Genomic DNA, 20,215 nt, shown 5'->3' with positions numbered 1-20,215 from the left:
CAGTAGAAAACAAGTCGTGTGATGATTCATTAAAGCACATGCAAGCCCTCAGAGTCTTCACCACCTGGTTACTGAAATTTGAGCAGGGGTGTTAAACATACAGCCTGCATCTTTGCTTTCTGCTCTCAAACTGTCAAATTTCGCAACTTTTTCTCAATTTTTTTCTAAATCACACTTTTGCAAACTTGTCCCAGACCCTTGATCCAGTCGACCCAAAATTTTGGATTATCCACAGACATCACTGATGCCCAGTAGCTCACCTGGTAGAGCGGGCGACCCATGTACAAGGGCTCTGTCCTTGCCACAGTGGCTGTGGGCTCAATTCCAACCCATGTCCCATTGTTGTATGTCATCTCCTCTCCCTCTCCCTTCCACTCTCAAGCTGTCCTTCCTAATAAAGGCAAAGACAGCTTAAGCGCCTGTAAGTAAACTTGTGGATAAGTGTGGATGCTCTGTAGGGGGCACCACAAAAGGAAAAAGTTTAGATCTCATAGTCAGCTACAGAGATTCATATGAAATTTGGTTAGCACCATCTAGGGTCATGACTCACTCAGCCGATGCATAAAAGTTGATTATTGCTTGAAGGGGGAGTGGCTTATTACAATAAAACTACATTTCAGGTCATTTACCATTCCAAACTCCAAAAAAACTTTAAGTGGTTGAGAATCCTTTCTGAACAAATTCACTAAAGCCTTGGACAGAAACCAGCAGGTTTATGAGTGTTTCTTTTTACAGGATTGTATCCCAAACAGTTATGTGAGTATTTTAAGTTGTGTGACCTCCCTCTCTCTGCCCTCTGCTACTGCTTATCCTGTTTTACTTAATAGCCCAGAGGGCAGGGTTGAAGAGTCAGGAAACTACCTGCACCTGGATAGATGATACAAGTTCTGCCCATCTTTTGTGAACTGTTGTGGTTTAAAAGTTGAAATGCTTTATCCTGTGCTACTTGTTGATTCCCAACTATACCTCCCAATCTTCTGTTACTTGTAATGTAAGGCCAGGGTTGAGAGTTCAACTCCTGCTCGTCATCCTGAATCTGACTCTTTGCATTTTCCAGGATAACTTTTGACACTTTACACATAGTACCACTATTTGTGTATAAATAAATTGACGAGATGCATTCCAGATCTTTAACAAAATAAAATTTCAATAGGATTAAGTCAAGCAAAACACATTTTCACCGAACCCAACATATTAAATATTTTGCTTCTTGTCAGTGAAAAAAGAGAAGCAATTAAATGCTTGCAATCTGCTTGGACGTCTTGTAACTGGATCAACATTTTCAGAATGTTCTTTACGCTGAAAGAAAAGGAAAATTTGTGAGATGTTATTTATAGATCATTATGCAATGGATTTACTTGTCCAGCCCAGGAACTGACATGAGTCTGACACCCTTGAATTACAGTGGTGATAAGCCCTGTCATCACACAGGGAAGTAGAGCTACTCTCTGCAGTCTTGCTTTAACAACTGGCTGCTGAATGGAGAAAAAAACACTCTACATCGCTAAGTTTAAATCATTTTCACAGGAAATGGTCACCACAGCTTTTTATGTCCAGCAGAATGTTACAAAAAAAAAAGAGGAAGCACTATGCCCCATGTTCATAGCATTGTAACCTGAGAAAACTGTGTCCTACTGTGCTGAGTTTGACGTAGACGTGTGTGCAACCATTTTTTAAATGTTTACCGATAGACCTCAAGTTAGCTGCGGTATATGATTGAAAAAAGTCACACCCACATCAACAACTTCACTCCATTGTATTTAATCTGATCCATCAGTATGAGAACAGTGAAGCAGGAAAGACCTACCGTGTGTACCGTCATTTTTAATTAAGCATAAGAGCAAAGAATTTTATTGTAAAACTCAACAAATCATCTGTGAATCACGGCAGTAAAAACATGAGAACAAACAGGGAGAGTCTGCGATATTAGCACAATCTATTTTACCAAAAGTTGAGGAGATGGGTTGAAACCTGCATCACTTCAAGTCACAAAAAGATCATTTAGCCATTACTCAATAAAATAAGCACACCAACAGGGATCTAATGCACACATCCAAACTGGAAAAAAAAAAAAAAAATCCCAGAACATATTTTACTTTCACCACCATCACTACACTATAATGCCTCAATTATACCAATATACAGAAAAAAAACCTTTTCATCACTCCAATTTTAAAAGCGTCAAAGGGAGACGAGACATTATATCAGTAATACAAAATGTTCTGCGAGTAGTTACTTCTGTTTTTAGAGAAGCGCAGGTCTTGTGCCAGAGGATAAAAATCAATTTAAGATTATTCATAAAAGAGGAAATCCCTTCTCTGCTACAGCTTTGGCTTCTAGATGTTGGACTGGCCCAGGTCGACTTTGGAAGGGAGCGGCCCGGCCTCTTCTTCCAGCCCTTTGGAGGTTATGATCAGCAGGGAGGACGCTGGGTATGGGGTCAGCTTCTGTTCCTTTATGTACTCCCTGTCACCATAGATGCTCAATTTCTGAGGGAAAAATAGGGAAACTGTTGAAATACCGTTTTGGCTTGAGACATTTTTGACACTGTCGAAATAAATGGCACTCAAATTAAAAATAATCACAACCTGCAATATAACTGAAACCATATGGAAAGAAGAAAACATTTTGGAAAATACAGTAATATGCCTCTGTTTTCTTGCTGAGAGTTGGATGAGAAGATCAATGCTGCTTTCACGTCTGTGCGGGAAATATGAAGCCATATTCAGAAACAGGAAAACAGCTAGCCTGCCTCTGTCTGGAGTTTTTATCTTGTTTATTTGATATGCACAAAAATGGAAGTGTAAAGACGATAGCTGCTATGCAACGCTAGGAGAGTTGCTAATCATGCTAAGAAAAAGTCTGATAATTGTTCGTTGTTTTTACACTTCTGTTTTTTGTACAGATTAGACATGCAACACACACACTGTGTTTGTGAGCTTTAGAGATGCTGGTCAGCAGAGTTTGTTACCTTTGGACAGAGCCAGGCTAACTGTTGTTTCCTCCCATTTCCAGTCTTTATGCTGAGCTAAGCTAACCAGCTGCATGCTCCAGCTACATACTCACACTACAGACATTAGAGGGGTATATATGTTCTCATCCACGTCCCAGCAAGAAAGTGGACATGTGCATTTCCATAAATGTCAAACTAATCTTTTAATCTCTTAAGGCCACAAACATAATCAGCAATTACCTAAAAAAAAAGGCAATCAATCATAGGGAGCACAGAAACAAAACTACAGCACCCTGTAATTACACAAAACAAACCTTTACCTAGATTGACCTTGTTATGTTAATCCAGGTGACAGGAGTCTTAAAATAAAAAAGGAGAGCACAGAACGTACCTCAGCAGGTACATACTGGTCTACAGCAGTTGCCACGGTGGCGCAGCAGATCCAGATCAGCACCAGCACAGACAGGATCAGAGTTGTGGTTAGGATCCACCCTGGTAGCCAAGGATTCCTGAGGAGAAAAGTACAAACATATTAAGCTTGTGTGTGTGTCTGCTGCTGTTAATGTCATGCTCTGCGAAGCAGGTTCAACAATTTCAACTCCCTCGACAACTTATACAAATGTTTGCTAACCAACCTTGAAAGACAGCTGAAGAGGTTGTATTCATCGTCGTAGCTGCGGTCTCCAGTCATGTCTCTGTCCCTCTCTTGGATTAAAGTGCGGTGGTATTCTTTGTAAACCGGGCTCAGACCGGGGACTTGAAAAGGAGAAATAATAAGTTACTTGACACTGACACAATTTTTTATCTGTGTACTTCCCTCAGGGCTGTATAAGATTTATGGATTGAGTGTGAAATATAGCCTTGATGTCGGCATTTTTAAGAACACCGAGTGTGAAGGAAAGGCTGGCATTATTCTTTATTTCTTCTTGTCAACAAAAAGACTAAAACCAACAATATGCTGGTTTATCTCTCAATATTGTCCCTTGTACTACTCTGTCTGTGGCACTTAAGAGGCCAGTATACTCCCTATGAACTGCTGGTCAGATTGTCGAATTGCTTTTTTCTCAAACAGGTGAACACTGTAGTTCTTTCAGCAAACCTTACTTAAACAAGACTAATGCATTTTTTGAGGACTACTGTCAGCTGTGGATTAATACATATTGTGTGGGGTAGTGAGTATTTATGGCAGCAGGACGATGTACGTGGGATTGGCTGGAGATAACCTATAGTGCCAATGAAGGAAGATGTCATTCAGTGCAACTGTGCGGCTCATTTATGTGTTTTGGGGGGCAACAATTGAGGTCTGCGGCACAGAGGTATACACTAAATCAGACTGACTATACAGACGGCTCTTAGAGAAATAGTAACAAGATATGGCGATATACACGACGTTCTACAGGAGGAGAACTGGGGACAGGATATTTAAATGAAAACAAAGCAGTGGTAAATTCTTATCTTAATATTAAGAGAGAACAAATGGGTGTGTGTTTTGGTATATTTAGTTTAGCATCTGGACAAAAAAAAATAGTAATAAGATACTTGCATTGTCATTTTGTTTTGTATTTCATAAGATTTCCTGATCATAAGAAAAGTCGAGCATCCTTTATTTTAAGAAAATTAAACAGTGGACTTACAGCTCTTCTGTGGCTCCTCTTTAACGTCTTTTTCCACTTCAAACTGTGTGAAAAACTTGACCTGTGGTTCAGTCTGTTAAACAGAAGACAAAATTGTGCTCTACATTATCTTTGCACAGAATGAACTGTGTTGTTTGCATACAGATTATTGAATTAGATCGCCTGATATTTCCTCCTGCTCCCTGTAATACCTGGAAAATGACAACTTTGCCATCATCAGCCTGGAGGTAGAACGTCCACGAGGAGGTGATGAAACTGTGGGCCTGACTCATTACATCCTCCCAGAACCCTCTGACCAGAGTCAGGGGGTACAGCAGGTGAATCCTAGGCATCATGGCCTCCAACTTAAAAGAAGAGTGATACCGAGTGAGTGCACTGTTGGATTTGTGCATCAACAGACCACTAAGTGATTGATAAATACTTATACCTGCTCGTGCCGCTGCTCAGCAAAAGGCAGCTGATTCTGACAGCCCAGGTTGCATGCATACTGCTCATCAGCATGGCTGTAGGCTTCACGACAGGCTGACAGAAGTTGTGAGGTGGTGAGAAGGGAGCAGATGATAAATCAGGGTTACAATGAAGCGTTTAAAGCATGTCCACTTATTATGAAGCTGGGTGTGTGTAAATATACAGGGCTGACTGTGTGCAAGGACAACTGTTTATAGCTTTACAGTAGGTGATTACACGGATACAGTGATATCATAGAGGCCTGGGCTGTGTGCACTGGTTAATTATATAGGTCAAAGGCTCGGTGCATGGCTTACTCGATTCACAATCAGATTTGGTCTGATTTAGGTCTTCGTTGTCACGAACAAACTGACAAATGGAGAATAGACGGCAGCCTCTCTGACAGGCGTAGAGTTCCTCCTCCTGCAAAACAAACCACAGGACCAGTTGAACAACCCTGAAAGATGACGCATTTTAACTTTCACATTAGTCATAAACTCTCCTTTGCAAACAACATTTCATTAAACAGAAGTCGCTGTGAGTGACAAATTCAACAGTACAGGCCCGTTTTTCCTTCGTCAAGTTCCCAATCGTTAGCTAACGTGAGCAGACATTACTTTCCCCCGTCGAGAAGAGTACTCACCCGCGGATACGTGTGTAAACTGTATGTCATTTCACATGACTTATGGCAGGATGCTGTGTTCCCCAACACACTGTCGAACACATCTGAAGATGCCAGTGAGCACGCGAGCAGGACGAACAGCCCCAGCACTTGGACAAAGGAGGAGAAGGTCCCCATTTTGTCTGCGAAAACCTAAACAAACAACACGCTCTTCTTCCTTCTCCTTAATCGGCTTCTTGTCTCGCGGGAACGCTGACTCACGCGAGACTATTCGTAAATGTTTTGAGGCGTTTAGGTGCAACCCGTAAAGGAATTTAAGTAGGCGAGGCCCCTATTGAAATAAGTTATGTTAACACTTTTCAGGTTCCTATGACACATTTTTATGCACAATTTAATGCGTACAGGTTTGTGCTATATGTTAATTATAATTTATTTTCTTTGGGGTCATATGCTTGCTTAATTCTGTTGTCTTTCCCCCTGATTTCGTGTATATTTGGATTTTGTAGGTATGTTGTTTAAAAATAGTTTATGCAGTTGCAAAATGCAGAATATTATTTTACTGAGTTGGGCAGACTATATTTGCACTATATTGTGTAATGTATCCATAAAAAATGTAAAGAGTCAATAAAAGTTATACAAAAATCAGAATACTTAATTGAAACGTTGCTCTGATGTCAGGCATGGAGAATTACAGAAAATAGAAATAAGTAGTGTAACAATAATAAGTATGAAAAGATATAAGAATAAAAATATGTGTATTATGCTTAAATGTTCACACTCGTGTAAAATATTTACAAAAATATGAGATATACTGAGTAATTTGTGTAAATATATATATATACAGTACAGGCCAAAAGTTTGGACACACCTTCTCATTCAATGCGTTTTCTTTATTTTCATGACTATTTACATTGTAGATTCTCACTGAAGGCATCAAAACTATGAATGAACACATGTGGAGTTATGTACTTAACAAAAAAAGGTGAAATAACTGAAAACATGTTTTATATTCTAGTTTCTTCAAAATAGCCACCCTTTGCTCTGATTACTGCTTTGCACACTCTTGGCATTCTCTCCATGAGCTTCAAGAGGTAGTCACCTGAAATGGTTTTCCAACAGTCTTGAAGGAGTTCCCAGAGGTGTTTAGCACTTGTTGGCCCCTTTGCCTTCACTCTGCGGTCCAGCTTACCCCAAACCATCTGGATTGGGTTCAGGTCCGGTGACTGTGGAGGCCAGGTCATCTGCCGCAGCACTCCATCACTCTCCTTCTTGGTCAAATAGCCCTTACACAGCCTGGAGGTGTGTTTGGGGTCATTGTCCTGTTGAAAAATAAATGATCGTCCAACTAAACGCAAACCGGATGGGATGGCATGTCGCTGCAGGATGCTGTGGTAGCCATGCTGGTTCAGTGTGCCTTCAATTTTGAATAAATCCCCAACAGTGTCACCAGCAAAACACCCCCACACCATCACACCTCCTCCTCCATGCTTCACAGTGGGAACCAGGCATGTGGAATCCATCCGTTCACCTTTTCTGCGTCTCACAAAGACACGGCGGTTGGAACCAAAGATCTCAAATTTGGACTCATCAGACCAAAGCACAGATTTCCACTGGTCTAATGTCCATTCTTTGTGTTTCTTGGCCCAAACAAATCTCTTCTGCTTGTTGCCTCTCCTTAGCAGTGGTTTCCTAGCAGCTATTTGACCATGAAGGCCTGATTCGCGCAGTCTCCTCTTAACAGTTGTTCTAGAGATGGGTCTGCTGCTAGAACTCTGTGTGGCATTCATCTGGTCTCTGATCTGAGCTGCTGTTAACTTGCGATTTCTGAGGCTGGTGACTCGGATGAACTTCTCCTCAGAAGCAGAGGTGACTCTTGGTCTTCCTTTCCTGGGTCGGTCCTCATGTGTGCCAGTTTCGTTGTAGCGCTTGATGGTTTTTGCGACTCCACTTGGGGACACAAGTTTTTGCAATTTTCTGGACTGACTGACCTTCATTTCTTAAAGTAATGATGGCCACTCGTTTTTCTTTAGTTAGCTGATTGGTTCTTGCCATAATATGAATTTTAACAGTTGTCCAATAGGGCTGTCGGCTGTGTATTAACCTGACTTCTGCACAACACAACTGATGGTCCCAACCCCATTGATAAAGCAAGAAATTCCACTAATTCACCCTGATAAGGCACACCTGTGAAGTGGAAACCATTTCAGGTGACTACCTCTTGAAGCTCATGGAGAGAATGCCAAGAGTGTGCAAAGCAGTAATCAGAGCAAAGGGTGGCTATTTTGAAGAAACTAGAATATAAAACATGTTTTCAGTTATTTCACCTTTTTTTGTTAAGTACATAACTCCACATGTGTTCATTCATAGTTTTGATGCCTTCAGTGAGAATCTACAATGTAAATAGTCATGAAAAAAAAGAAAACGCATTGAATGAGAAGGTGTGTCCAAACTTTTGGCCTGTACTGTATATATATATACACACACACACACATATATATATATATATATATATATATATATATATATAAATATGTGCCTTGTGTGACATTACAATGTATAAAGTTAGAGTGTTAAGTTTAGAAATATAAAAAAAGTGTGTGCATTGTGCTTCAATGTACAACACAACATATACACAAATAGAATGAGAATAAGAAATATAATATGTACATTAGGCTATATGTTAAATATACATTCAAGAGTGATGCTGGTAAAAATACATGGGATACTGAGGGATATTGCACAGCTGAATAACTGCACAGAGTACTGCTGTATTTATTGTAAAGTTAAAACATTTTTACAAAGAACTGTTGGACCTTTAATCCCAGTAGCAAGGTTGAAATATAACAGATAAATTAAAAAAAAAAAAAGAGAACTGTTGTACAACTGACATTGTGAAATATTGTCACAGCTTAAAATTGCTCAGTAAAATGAAGACGGACTTTTGGGGAAAGAACTGGAGAAACTCAAATAAAAAATGTATTTCATAGTGAGGAAAATAATAATGAAATTACATCATAATAATGGAATGCTTATCGCTTTTAGTTTATAATTATTTCTTTTGCTGTATTTATTGATAGATTGTTTAGTTATGCATTTTGCATAATGTACTTACAGCTTCCATACATTTCCTTATTTTCCACCTTGTTGATTCATTATGTCCGACAGCACCTGAAGGCAACATTAGCCGCTACTGTTTACCACTCATTTAGCCACTCAGCTGCAGCTAGCTTAAATGTTACCTGTCACAGTTAGGGTCATAAAGGCAACTATTGATTAGTGGATAATGAACGAATGAGGTGAACCAAGCTAGCAATGCGTTTAATGTATTGAATTAAAAACGGAAGTTATAGTTAGGTAACGTTAACCGGTTAGCTAACTGCTAACAGCTGTTAGCACTGGTTGACTCTGGACCCTCCTGACCTGAACTCAGTTATAGGCAACTGCCTTTTTTAGATAAAACGTCTACTACTACATTGTGTTTGAAGATGGACAAGTTTGTAATGCGTCTTCCAAGGGGGGAAACACCTACAAAACCTAAAAGCACCGAAAAGGTTTACAAACAAACTACAATTGAATCTTTACGGGTGAGTTGAGTCCTACATGTGAAAGTCAGTGTTACTGTGTAGCAGATATACTGAAGTCAATCATAACCCGTGTGTTTGTTACAGAGGGTGGTTGTGATTGAGGACATCATGCGCTACAAGTCCATGTTGGAGCTGCCAGACCAGAGCAAAGACAACCTGCTGACTGCCCTGACAGAGCTGAGCAAGAAGATCCCATCCAGGGAGGTGCTCAAGTCCACTAAGATAGGTAGACTGAAGAGAACTGCATCTTAAGATGTTATTTCACAGTTTGCTCTTTGATATATAGCTGTGTAGACCACTGACACGTGCACTATTGATGCTGAAAGCATAAACACTTATTGTATAGTTGAAGAAAGGTGTCTTGATTGGGAATCAAAAGAATGCAAATAAATTTAATTTACACTTTTCGTGAGTTACAGTTTAGTTTCTTTCTCCGAGTCATTCAGGTCCTGTAAGCTTAAAACTATTGTTCCCAGTGATAGTAAGGAATATGACCGGTCACAACATGCCAACCTGAGGACCTCCCTGAGATCCAAGCCTTCCACCATGTTGACTGGTCTGCAGTCAGTTGCCACCCATTAAGCAAGCACTGTAGTAAACCTCTTTGATTTAGGGTGTTTTCACACTTGGATCTGTTCAGCCCTCTCAGCAGACTCAGAGCAGTGCCTCAGCATTTTTTGCACATATGTGAACACTCAAAGAGAGCTCAGACCCCGCTGAAGCGAACTAAACTCAGACCACCTCTGGAAGGGCCTGAGTACGATTCGCTTCAAGTCCATAGTGCGGCTCACTTAATCTGTGCCTTGTAAACACAAAGCGCTCCCGGTTCGCTTTGCTCTTTGCCATTGTATTTAGCCCTCTAGATCACATGCTGTTGCACTGGGACGCTTGAAAAACAGACAAAACCACGTCAGCCTGTAACAAGGACACAGGATGAGGAGTAGTTTGGTACATGGAAGATACAGCACGTCTGCAGATGTAAAAGGTAGAATACATCACATAGTCTACAGCACAGAAACACATAGTTTTTCCTCCAATTTTAAGTTCACATGACAGTGAGGAGCTTCATTACCGCACTGCAGTGCCACGTCAAAGTAAAAAAAAAATTTTTTACATCAATATATCTTATATATAGGCTGTAGTGTGAACAGAAAGAGGAATGAGGACTCTTCAGAGCAGAAGTTGACCAGAAAGAGAACTGAGTCGCTTTTCTGTTGGTCCAATTTTTGGTGCACTTTGAGAGGGCTGAGTTTGGTTCATTTAAAAAGGACTATATGTGAAAACACCCTTAGTTTCATCCACAGGTCTGTGGCAATTCACACACTCCAAAACAGTGCTTTACCAGCTTTGGCGTTGCAGTTGCCCCCTTACAACCGTGTGATTGGCTGCACCTGTATGCTCAGCTCCTGGGTGGTAGCTCAAACTTGAAGTACTTAGATGATATTTTAATTCCATTAGATTTATTTTTAAAGTGAAAGGAGCCAATCCAAAGCACAGTGGAGAGGACCACTGCAGGGTGCATAGAAGGTACAGAAGAAAGGCACACAATTAATGTGATAAAAAACAAAAAACCTGATGTTAGTTCAGACCTTAATTGCATCCTGATTTTACGCGTTAATGCAGACAGCCCCAGCTTTGTTGTATTTGTGCTCACGATTTAGCATAGATTGCAACCAACCAATTTAAACACACTTAATGAACAGTTCATAGGTTGCAAGGTCCAGAGTAGTCTTTCACAGCATTGTTACAGCAGCATTATTAACTAAAAGCAGTGGTGCCTCCAGAATGAAACCACAGCAATTCTGTTTTAATGAGGTATGTATCAGTATACATTTGTTAGGAGATTCATTGTTCTTCAAATAGGCTGGTTGTCCTTTTCCTTCCCAAACATACAGCTTAATTTGAAGAGTACATGGATTCTAAGGAGCAAAACACTTCTGGGAACAAGCCAACTTAGGTTGAAAACACCACACATTTTGATTATTTTTGTGAGGGGCCCCCAGTGGCAGGGCCAGCGACCCCCTGTTTTGGCAATGCCAATGCTCAAAAGAGCAAACACTTTCAAAATTTTGTTTCCCTCATATATGCCAGGCCCTTTATCAAATCCACTCAACACTAATGAGTTCAACACACAATCAAAAGCTCTCTCTCTCTCCCTAAGGTCACACTGTCAACAAAATGCGAAAGCATCTGGACTCTGAGGTGAGCTCAATGGCAGCAAAGGTTTACACTGACTGGAGGACGTTCATTGAGGAGAATTCCAATAAGCCGTCTATTGAAGTGCGCTCTGACAAACAATCTGAAGGACTCAGGAGCAACGCTAGAAGACTAATGTCTGAGGCCCTCGAGGTCAAGGTAAGAAAGAGCCTCTTGGTGAAGTCTAACGAAATGTGTTCTCACTCTGTTTATCCCACTTCTAATTTACATTTTGTATTACATTTACATTACATTTGTTTGGATGTTTTGGTAATATAAATAGATGGTGAGGCTACAGTATGTGGTGCATTTTATGAATGTATAAACCCCAGCATGAGTCATATTTTCATTCGTGTATGTCTGTTTGCTTATGTATGTGTGTTCTTTCTCTTTTCTTATCTGACCTACAGGAGGATTCAAGTCTTATAGACAACATCGAGAGAGAAGTGTTTCACCAGAGCTCCCGGTTAGTCAGCAGTTCATACAGACGGACTGTTAGAGCGCTGGTGTTTGCCTTCAAACACAACCCTGATGTTAGAACACAAGTGAAGGACAGCACAATATCAGTCAACCAGCTGGTTTCTAAATACAAGAAATGACTGATGATGAATTACGCTGAGCTTTCTACTGCATATTGAAGACTTCTGGTTGTTTTACTTGAAATATGTCATGGTTTTATGATGAATACACATTTTATTTGTATTTTTTTATTTTTCTGTAAAGGAGATACAAAATACTTTTACATTTTTGTGGCACATCAGCAGCCTTACACTGTTTTACAAATGCATGTAAATCACAGTTGAGAATATGTAACTTATTGTTGATGATCATGATAATGAATCAGCATTTTTTATTTGATAGGTGCTGTTTTTATAATGTTGGTGAGAATTTTTATACAAAATACAATTAAAAAAACAAGACAGCTGCAGCGTTTGAGTCCTTCCTCTGTTGGATAAGATCATATTTACATATACATATAACTAAAGCAGCACCAGCCAAACAATAGCTATCACCATTAGGATAACAGCCAGAACACAGATGCTAATGAAGACGATATCGCTCAGGTCGTGAGGCACAGCTTCTGGACCCCCTGCATCGTCATTACTGTCATTATCAGTTTGCTGGGCCTGCTCCTCCAGACGCCGCTCCTCCGCTGAAATGATGGACACTGATGCTATCTTCCGCAGGGCATCACACTGCACTTTATATTCCTGCACATTCTGCTGCTTCCCATCAGAGAAATCAATGTAGAGTTTGTTTACCAGCACGGTAATGTTCCGATGTTTCTGTAAGGGATTAGAAGTTATGGTATTAATAGAAGCAGGCCACAAATGTTTGTCTCAAATCGATGCATTTAACAGCTTTAGTGTGGTAAATCACTGCCTCTTATGGTGGAGCAGCAGGTGATGTGAGAGTGTGGATAGTCACCTGGCCTGCAGTGCCACAGTTGACAAACTGAGCAAGTATCTTGTATGAGGTGGCTGTCAGCTGAGCGGCACAGGTGGGGTCTCCCAGGTAGATGCTCTCACGGTCCAGCTGAGGTAAGGACTGCTGGGGTATCAGTATGGTGAACTCTGACCTTGTGCAGCTGACGTTTACAGGCACCACTGGGATTGCAGGGGAATAAGACAGTTGTTCATAGAGATAAATATGATGCACTTTAGGTATTGATAGTCTCTGAAAATGAATCTAATGCCTGCATACCTCCAAGATAAGAAGCAGCAAACCCTCTGTGAGCCTCATTTCTGTCTGTGCTGAGGACCACCAGCAACTTGTTGCCCTTAGAGACGAGAAAGGGAGGTTGCTCCCTGCCACACCAGCGCCCCAGCAGGGTATCTGTCTGACTGGCCCCGTCATAAACTGCGACAGAGTCGTAGTCACACTCATCTGACAGACTGTTGCGATCCTCCAAGTCCATGACGGGGAAGAAGAGTTTGATGCGGTACCCAGCTGCTAGAGTGATGCTCCAGTGGCAGTTAATGTTGTTTGGGTAGATGTTTGGGAAATGTGGGCTGCTGAAGTTGCCACTTACAGCTGACAGGACCTGCTGGCATTCACCTGTTAAGAGTTGTTCAGATGATACACATTAGTTCACCACAGTAAGTTTAGTTCAGTATTGACACTGCAGGAGGCTGCATCCACTGTTTGACACAAGCGAGCCATACAGAAGTCAAGATTTATGTTTACAGCACATATGTCATTGGCAAACAAGAAAACTCCTTCATAGTTTAAAGGAATAGTTCCATATTTTGGGAAAAGTGCTTATTCATTCATTCATTCATTCATTCATTATTTGTGTATCGTAAGTATGAAGCTGTAGCCTGCAGCTGGTTAGGTTAGCATAAACACTTGAAACAAGGGTAAAGCTAGCCTGTTCACTGCACCACCCATAGAAATTGTGAAATGGCAAATAGTTTTTGTTTTTGTTTTCTTTTTTAAACTTTGATTTTTACAGGGATCCAACAAAAAGAGATGTAATGTAGTAGCGAGCATTAGATGTGGTCGGATTTCATTGCCTTCATACTGGGCCAGGTTAGCTGTTTCGCATGAAAGCGGAAAGTTAACCTTTTCATCTAACTCTTGGTTCATCGACAAAACAACTGTCTTAAACTTAACATGTTTTCCAAACAAATACAGCATGCTAACTTTATTAGCACAAGCCTATGGCATTTTACATTGCATAAATTAGCCTAGCAACAAGCAGAGATGCTCATATGAGGCCAGGATAAATCGTACACAAGACTTAAAATGCTATTTTCGGGGAGGCTTTATTGTCTTCACAATTTATTGTTTCTTATCTGTGAAATTAAAGTAAATAAAAGTTTTGTTTCCACTGAGGGAAATGGTTTCAGCTTCAAAAATAGACAGGAGGTCTGCGTCGCTGTGACGTGTGGTTACATTTCTGTGGAGGTGCAAGTCAGGCTACAGCATAGGGTACGGCGTAGGCTATATGTCGACACAGATCCTATGCCGTAGGTACGGTGTTGATTCAAACTATAAATCCTGCATTAGCAAACAAACAAATCAACAACACCAACAACAACAAAAAAACAGCTATTCTTTTAGAAAAACAGTGTAGGGTTTAGTGGCATCTATCAGTGAGGATTGCAGATTGCATCCAGCTAAACCATCTGCCATGTGCCTAAAGTGAACTCCTGATTACAATACAAACAGACCAGGTGATTCAAACCGATAAAACACTGAATAAAATAGTTTAGTTTCACATTTAAGATCAGTGTTTCTCTGATGTTGTTCAGCTCGTTGCAGACGATCTGCTAACCCAGCGCCTGCTTATGTGTGCTCACTTTTTTCTCTGATAACATACAGATGTTCAGGAGGTTTATTTTTTTACCAGGAGCCATAGTATTCGCAGAGGTCTCTTTCTCTCCCAAACAAACAAACCAGGTGCTTTCAACGAGTAAAAACACTAAATAAAACAGTTTCACATTGAAACATATGTGTTTTTTGATGCTCTCATCTTGACGAGGCTGCTAACTACAGTGGCCAACGCAAAAACACAAATTACCCTCTCTAGAGCCATGTTTGGTTTGTCTGTTCTGGGCCACTGTAGAAACATTGTGGTGCAACATGGCGGACTCCATGGACAAGGATTCTTCGTATGCAGATATAAGTGTTTCATTCTCAGGTAACGAAAACATGACAATTCTTATTTTCTCATACCCGAAAGAAACCATACTTATCATGTTTCATTTCTGCCAATGCATTCCCGTAAAATATTCACACTTGACCTTTAAATAGAAGTTTAAAAAGTCCTTTAAGTGGTGTCATCTGAATTAAAAATAGATTAAACCATAGTCAACCTCCACTAACTCTCAGACTTGGAAAGACTTCTGCTGGACAAACCCGATTTGCTTTTTCATCACACCCAAACAGAAGTCTAAACAAACTGGCACCCAGCTGTGCTGCTGGAGGGAGTGTGGAGAAATCATGGTTGGCCATGCCCATGTGTTTTGGGTCTTGTCCTTCTATCCAGACTTTCTGGAAAGAAGTAGCAACAATAATTTCAAAAACTTTAGTTTTAGTACAGCAATCACGTCCCTTTGTCTTGGACACCTCCCCAAAGGACTAAGTGAAGATGACCTGTCTACTGAAGATCTTGATGGCAGCAAGTAAAAAGGTCATTACAAAATACTAGCTCTGGAAAAACGGCCCCACTGCTAGTCTCTTTATTAATACTGTTAAAGACTTACATCTTCTGGAACAGATGACCTACTCCATACAACTTAAAAAAAGAATAGGGAGAAAATGCTGTTTATTTAGCCAATTTTTACAAATGTTAAATACGTGAAGATTATCGATACAGTAAATTAAAGTGGGCAGCAAGCGATCTGTGGCAGCATCTTTTACAATAGTGTTCTGGGTTTTTTATCTACTTGCCAATTAGTTTATGCTTGACAAGGTCAGATGGGGACAGGCTGTGAACAGCTGTCTAAAAGTTATTCTGCAGAGTTTCAGTTGGATTCAAGTCTGGGCTTCGGCCAGAACCCTCAAGGACTTTTACTTTGGGGACTTTTTTCCTTGTTCGTGGCAGAGATGGTGTGAGATGGGCGATGAGCTCTGCTCTGCTCAGAGATAGTGCTTTGCATTGTAGCAGAGGTGTTCAATTTTCATTTCATCGGGTGACAGGATCTTTTGTGTCACGTTCTGGGTCTTTCATGTGCCTTGTTTCAAACTTCCACTATGATGTGATGTGTTTTTTTTCCTTTGTCCTTGGATTTTATGATAGCTTTTTTGCTCTCAATAGACAAATGAATAGGATTTCTGCAAATAAGAGTTGCATTATGTAAACCTGACAGTCTGACAGGGTAATAGTATGTCATGTTTATAACTGTCATTTTTTCATTCCCAGTTCCTGCAATTACACCAAAAAAACACAAAAAATCAAGGGGGTCAAATACTAAAAACACTTCATATCCCATTCTGTTGTTTACAGTTTATATTTGGAATAAAACTAATCACATCAAACTTTCCTACCTGAGTAATAGTATGCCTTGAACCCACGTCCACCAATGTTGAAATCAGACTTGAAGACTACCAGAAGATGGTTGGAGGTGGTGACAATGTTAGGAGGTTTATCCACCCCGCAGTATTTGCCCAGGTGGCGGTGGGTGACTGTTGGGCCATCAAACAGGGCAACAAAGTCAAAATTGCATCCCTCGTTGTTTTCCAGCTGGAAGTCCAAGAAGACCAAGGTGACCACACTGGTGTTGGACACGTGGATGGCCCAAGAGCAGTCGGCATTGTTGCTGTACTCCTGAGGGTAGCCTGGACTGGAGATTACACCTGATAGGCCGGTTAGGACTCCGCCACACATATCTAGAAAGGATAGAAGGCAAACTCAGATGCATCTTAGAATAACCATTCGAGAGGTTTGTAAAGACGACAATGTATTAGTTAGCTAAACTTGTTTTATGGCTCTTTGGTTGGACTACTGTCAAAAATTTATATACTTTTAAAGGCTGTCGGTGACACTTTTAGCCATACATGTGGCATTACTCGAGGGTTGTCAGGGGGTCCATCACTTTGGTCCAGACTGAAATATCATAGTAACTACTGTATGGATTGCCATGAAGTTTTGTACAGGCATTTATTGTCTCCAGAGGGTGAACCCATAATGATTTTGGTGATTTCCTGACTGCCCACTTGTGCCACCATGAGGCTGAAATTTTGTTTATCACTGGAATATCTCAACAAGTGTTGACAGTTGACATGTTGTTGATGGATTGCTGTAAACATTTCACCTAGCACCATCATCAGGTCAAATTTTCATTTTGTCTTCTACTTCCTTTCACTGGTCTGGCTTTCTCTGTTTGTTTCTGGGTTGGTGGGTGGGTGGGGTTGATTTCTGTCTTTGTTTGTTCTATGTTTGCTTGTTGATGCTTTGTGCATCTTATGGAATTCAATCAATAAAAATAAAAATACCTTGTTTTTAAAAAATAAAAAAAATTAATGATATCATCAGCCTCAGTTGTACTTTCTGTTAAGTGCTAATCAGTCTTGGCCATTGTCTGGTGATTTCCTTTCTCTGTGTGCCGGTCATTTCAGCAAATACAGGAAGGCCTTCTGCATATCTGCCTATGACTGCAGAAAAAATAAGCAAATATAAAGCTAACTCATCCTCAAACAGTAGCCGAATGGGTTTGTTCTGCCTCTCCCAGACTGTTAACCTGCCATTCAAACGTGATTCATCAATAGTACTCAGACTACCAATGAAATCAGAACACTTCTGACACCAAAATCATGTCCTGTGTTTACAGTAAATGCACAAATGTGCTAGCACACTAAACTGAGATTATAAACATGGCACATTATACCAAACTAGCATTACACATGCTAGAATTATCATTGTGAGCATGTTGATGTGAGCATTTAGCCCAAAGCACCACTGTGTTTTAGAACAGCCTTACAGAGCCACAGGCATGTCTGCAGACCCTTTGTCTGAGATTAAAAGGCTCTCCTGTGATTTTAAGGTCAAGAAGTTCTAGCTGAAAGCCTTGACTTATGGTAGTACCAGAAAAAAAATCAACTCAAATTGTGGGCAGTTAGCCCACTGACCCCTGTCACGTTGCATCAGATATAATGACTTACCTTTTCTGTAGCCAACACTGAAACCCCTGTAGGCCACATGGCGGTCTGAATGGAAGATGATGGACATGACATTCCAAGATGAGGTGAACTGTGGAGGGGAGATGTCACCACAAAATGTCCCAAGGAGGTTCCCCTCATCCTCAGATATACCATTGTAGATCTTGATGTAGTCGTAAGCACAGTTGGCATGGTACTCCAGCTCAAAGTGGTGAAAGGTGAGGAGGACGGAGGAGCCCTCTGCCACTACAATTAGCCAGGAGCAGTCAATGTTGTAGGGATACAGGCCTGGGAAGTTTGGGCTGGAGATATTGCCTGACGGTGCAGAGAGGATCCCTCCACATTTGACACCTTATAATTACAAAAAAGGACAGTTTAATTTCAGCTCAAGGGAAAAGATACTGAATAAAATAAATGGCTCTTTCCTTAGGTTCCTCTCTCGCTTACTTATTCATTTGACTTTTTGTTTCTAGCAACCTGATACAACCTCTGAAAATGCATTACAAGGTGACACTGAACAATCGAGGCCCAACTTCCTCTGTATATACAGTACCTGCAAGATAAAGCACTTCCATCAAATTTAAGCTTTGCTCCATCAAGATAACATATAGCGACTCACCTTTTTTAGAATCAGCCTTGTCAACAAGCAGTAGTAAATGAATCAGTATAGCCACCCTGAGACTCATGTTGTTATTGTTGATTCGGCTTTTGTCACGCCTTAGCTACAGTACCAGCAGAGACAAACAATGGCAGTGTCAGAGCGCGTAGCCTTGAGACATCAGCAGTAGTGCCTGTGGAGGTAATAGGACTTTGAAAAATTCATCCACAGCCTGAATAAGAAACTTGACACCTATGTAGGCCATGCTTTGGCCTCTTCGCTAAATTTTAATGACCGATATCCAATGAGCATGAGCGGCTTGTCAGGACACTGTTTGGAGAGATGCTATACATTTTTAATGATGGTCTTTCTCTCTCTCTCTCTCTTTCTCTCTCTCTCTCTCTCTCTCTCTCTTTCTCTCTCTCACACACACACACACACACACATTGAACAACAGCTGCAAGTGGAGTTGATAAAAGAGACAGGAAGAAAGAGAGGAGGATGATCACATTTGTCACTAATATAAATGGCTTCATTAGAGCACCGTGAGGGAGAGAAGATCCCACAACTATTGATGTTGTGGAGTAAGGGGCACTGTGTAGACTTTGGTTTTCTTTTGTAAAAGCAGCTTAAGCACGACACAAAGACATCAACATCTTAACTTTGATTGGGACTGTGAGTCTATAAAGGAATGCACAGGTGTGTTTGATGTGTCTGGGATACGAATAAAATGATAAATATCTCACTTTATTGGATGGTTGCATCGCATGCTTTGCTGCTATGATAATACCTGCTACTATCATGTTTTTTAGCACAGTGACTCAATCTTAGAGTTACAGATGCAGTCAGACTTGAGTTACAATTTTATTGACATGTCTCAACTTGACAAAATTGACTTCGCTTGGAGTTGAGCCTTTTGACTTTAAAATAGGCTACCTGATGCCTCACCCCAAACTCAAAGATGAACAAGTATGCTATGTAAAAAGTGCCACGGATCCTTTGATTTCCCTTTGTGTTCTGATTCAAGTAACATCAATGCAATCCTTTTCGAGTGAGTTGACACTGATTGTTATACCCCTAATCCACTTTGTTTGAACCAATCTGACAGTACCCAATCAAGCTGCAGGAGAGAACCACGAAGAACTGAGATTACATTACTGAGTGCCAGCTGGAAAAAATTATAGCAAAGATCATCAACAAAAAACAAACTGCAGCATGCAAAACATACGGGTCAAAAATTACAGACGGGAACGCAACAACCTCCAACTTTGTTTAACGTTTGAAGTTGCACAAAGAATAGTAAGTCCAAGCTAATATTAACATAGCGAGCTAATGCTTAGCTAATGTTCTTACATCATTATTAAAAAGGGCATTGTGACTGGTAGGAGGCCCCAGGGTAGACCCAGGATACAGTGGAGAGATTACATATCTCAGCTACCCCTGGAACACATGGGGTCCCCCAGGAGGTGCTGGAAAGTGTTGCTGGGGAGAGGGGCGTCTGGGGTGCTTTGCTTGGCGTGACCTGGCCCCGGATAAGCAGATGAAAATGGATGGATGGATTACGACTTGTTTGGG

General features: G+C 40.7%; 3 protein-coding genes across 3 annotated transcripts; 1 reads left to right on the top strand and 2 right to left on the bottom strand.

Annotated features, from left to right (window-relative positions):
* Nucleotides 1-1,745: 1,745 nt before the first annotated feature.
* tmem59 (transmembrane protein 59) lies at nt 1,746-5,908 on the bottom strand. The gene is made up of 8 exons (XM_033649699.2): nt 5,678-5,908; nt 5,352-5,457; nt 5,015-5,109; nt 4,779-4,931; nt 4,588-4,660; nt 3,589-3,709; nt 3,345-3,462; nt 1,746-2,489 (listed from the first exon to the last, which is right to left on the bottom strand). The coding sequence occupies exons 1-8, from the start codon at nt 5,831-5,833 to the stop codon at nt 2,337-2,339; spliced, it is 975 nt and encodes a 324-aa protein (XP_033505590.1). The 5' UTR covers nt 5,834-5,908; the 3' UTR covers nt 1,746-2,336.
* Nucleotides 5,909-8,825: 2,917 nt separating this feature from the next.
* On the top strand, nt 8,826-12,364 carry tceanc2 (transcription elongation factor A (SII) N-terminal and central domain containing 2). The gene is made up of 4 exons (XM_033649998.2): nt 8,826-9,240; nt 9,325-9,466; nt 11,402-11,595; nt 11,847-12,364. The coding sequence occupies exons 1-4, from the start codon at nt 9,142-9,144 to the stop codon at nt 12,033-12,035; spliced, it is 624 nt and encodes a 207-aa protein (XP_033505889.2). The 5' UTR covers nt 8,826-9,141; the 3' UTR covers nt 12,036-12,364.
* Nucleotides 12,359-18,728, bottom strand: cdcp2 (CUB domain containing protein 2). The gene is made up of 6 exons (XM_033650904.2): nt 18,662-18,728; nt 18,046-18,393; nt 16,432-16,773; nt 13,141-13,494; nt 12,865-13,043; nt 12,359-12,722 (listed from the first exon to the last, which is right to left on the bottom strand). The coding sequence occupies exons 1-6, from the start codon at nt 18,726-18,728 to the stop codon at nt 12,417-12,419; spliced, it is 1,596 nt and encodes a 531-aa protein (XP_033506795.1). The 3' UTR covers nt 12,359-12,416.
* Nucleotides 18,729-20,215: the final 1,487 nt, after the last annotated feature.

This window comes from Epinephelus lanceolatus, chromosome 12 (genome assembly GCF_041903045.1).
Source record: "Epinephelus lanceolatus isolate andai-2023 chromosome 12, ASM4190304v1, whole genome shotgun sequence".
Taxonomy (NCBI): domain Eukaryota; kingdom Metazoa; phylum Chordata; class Actinopteri; order Perciformes; family Serranidae; genus Epinephelus; species Epinephelus lanceolatus.
This window is presented reverse-complemented; position numbering and strand designations above follow the sequence as displayed.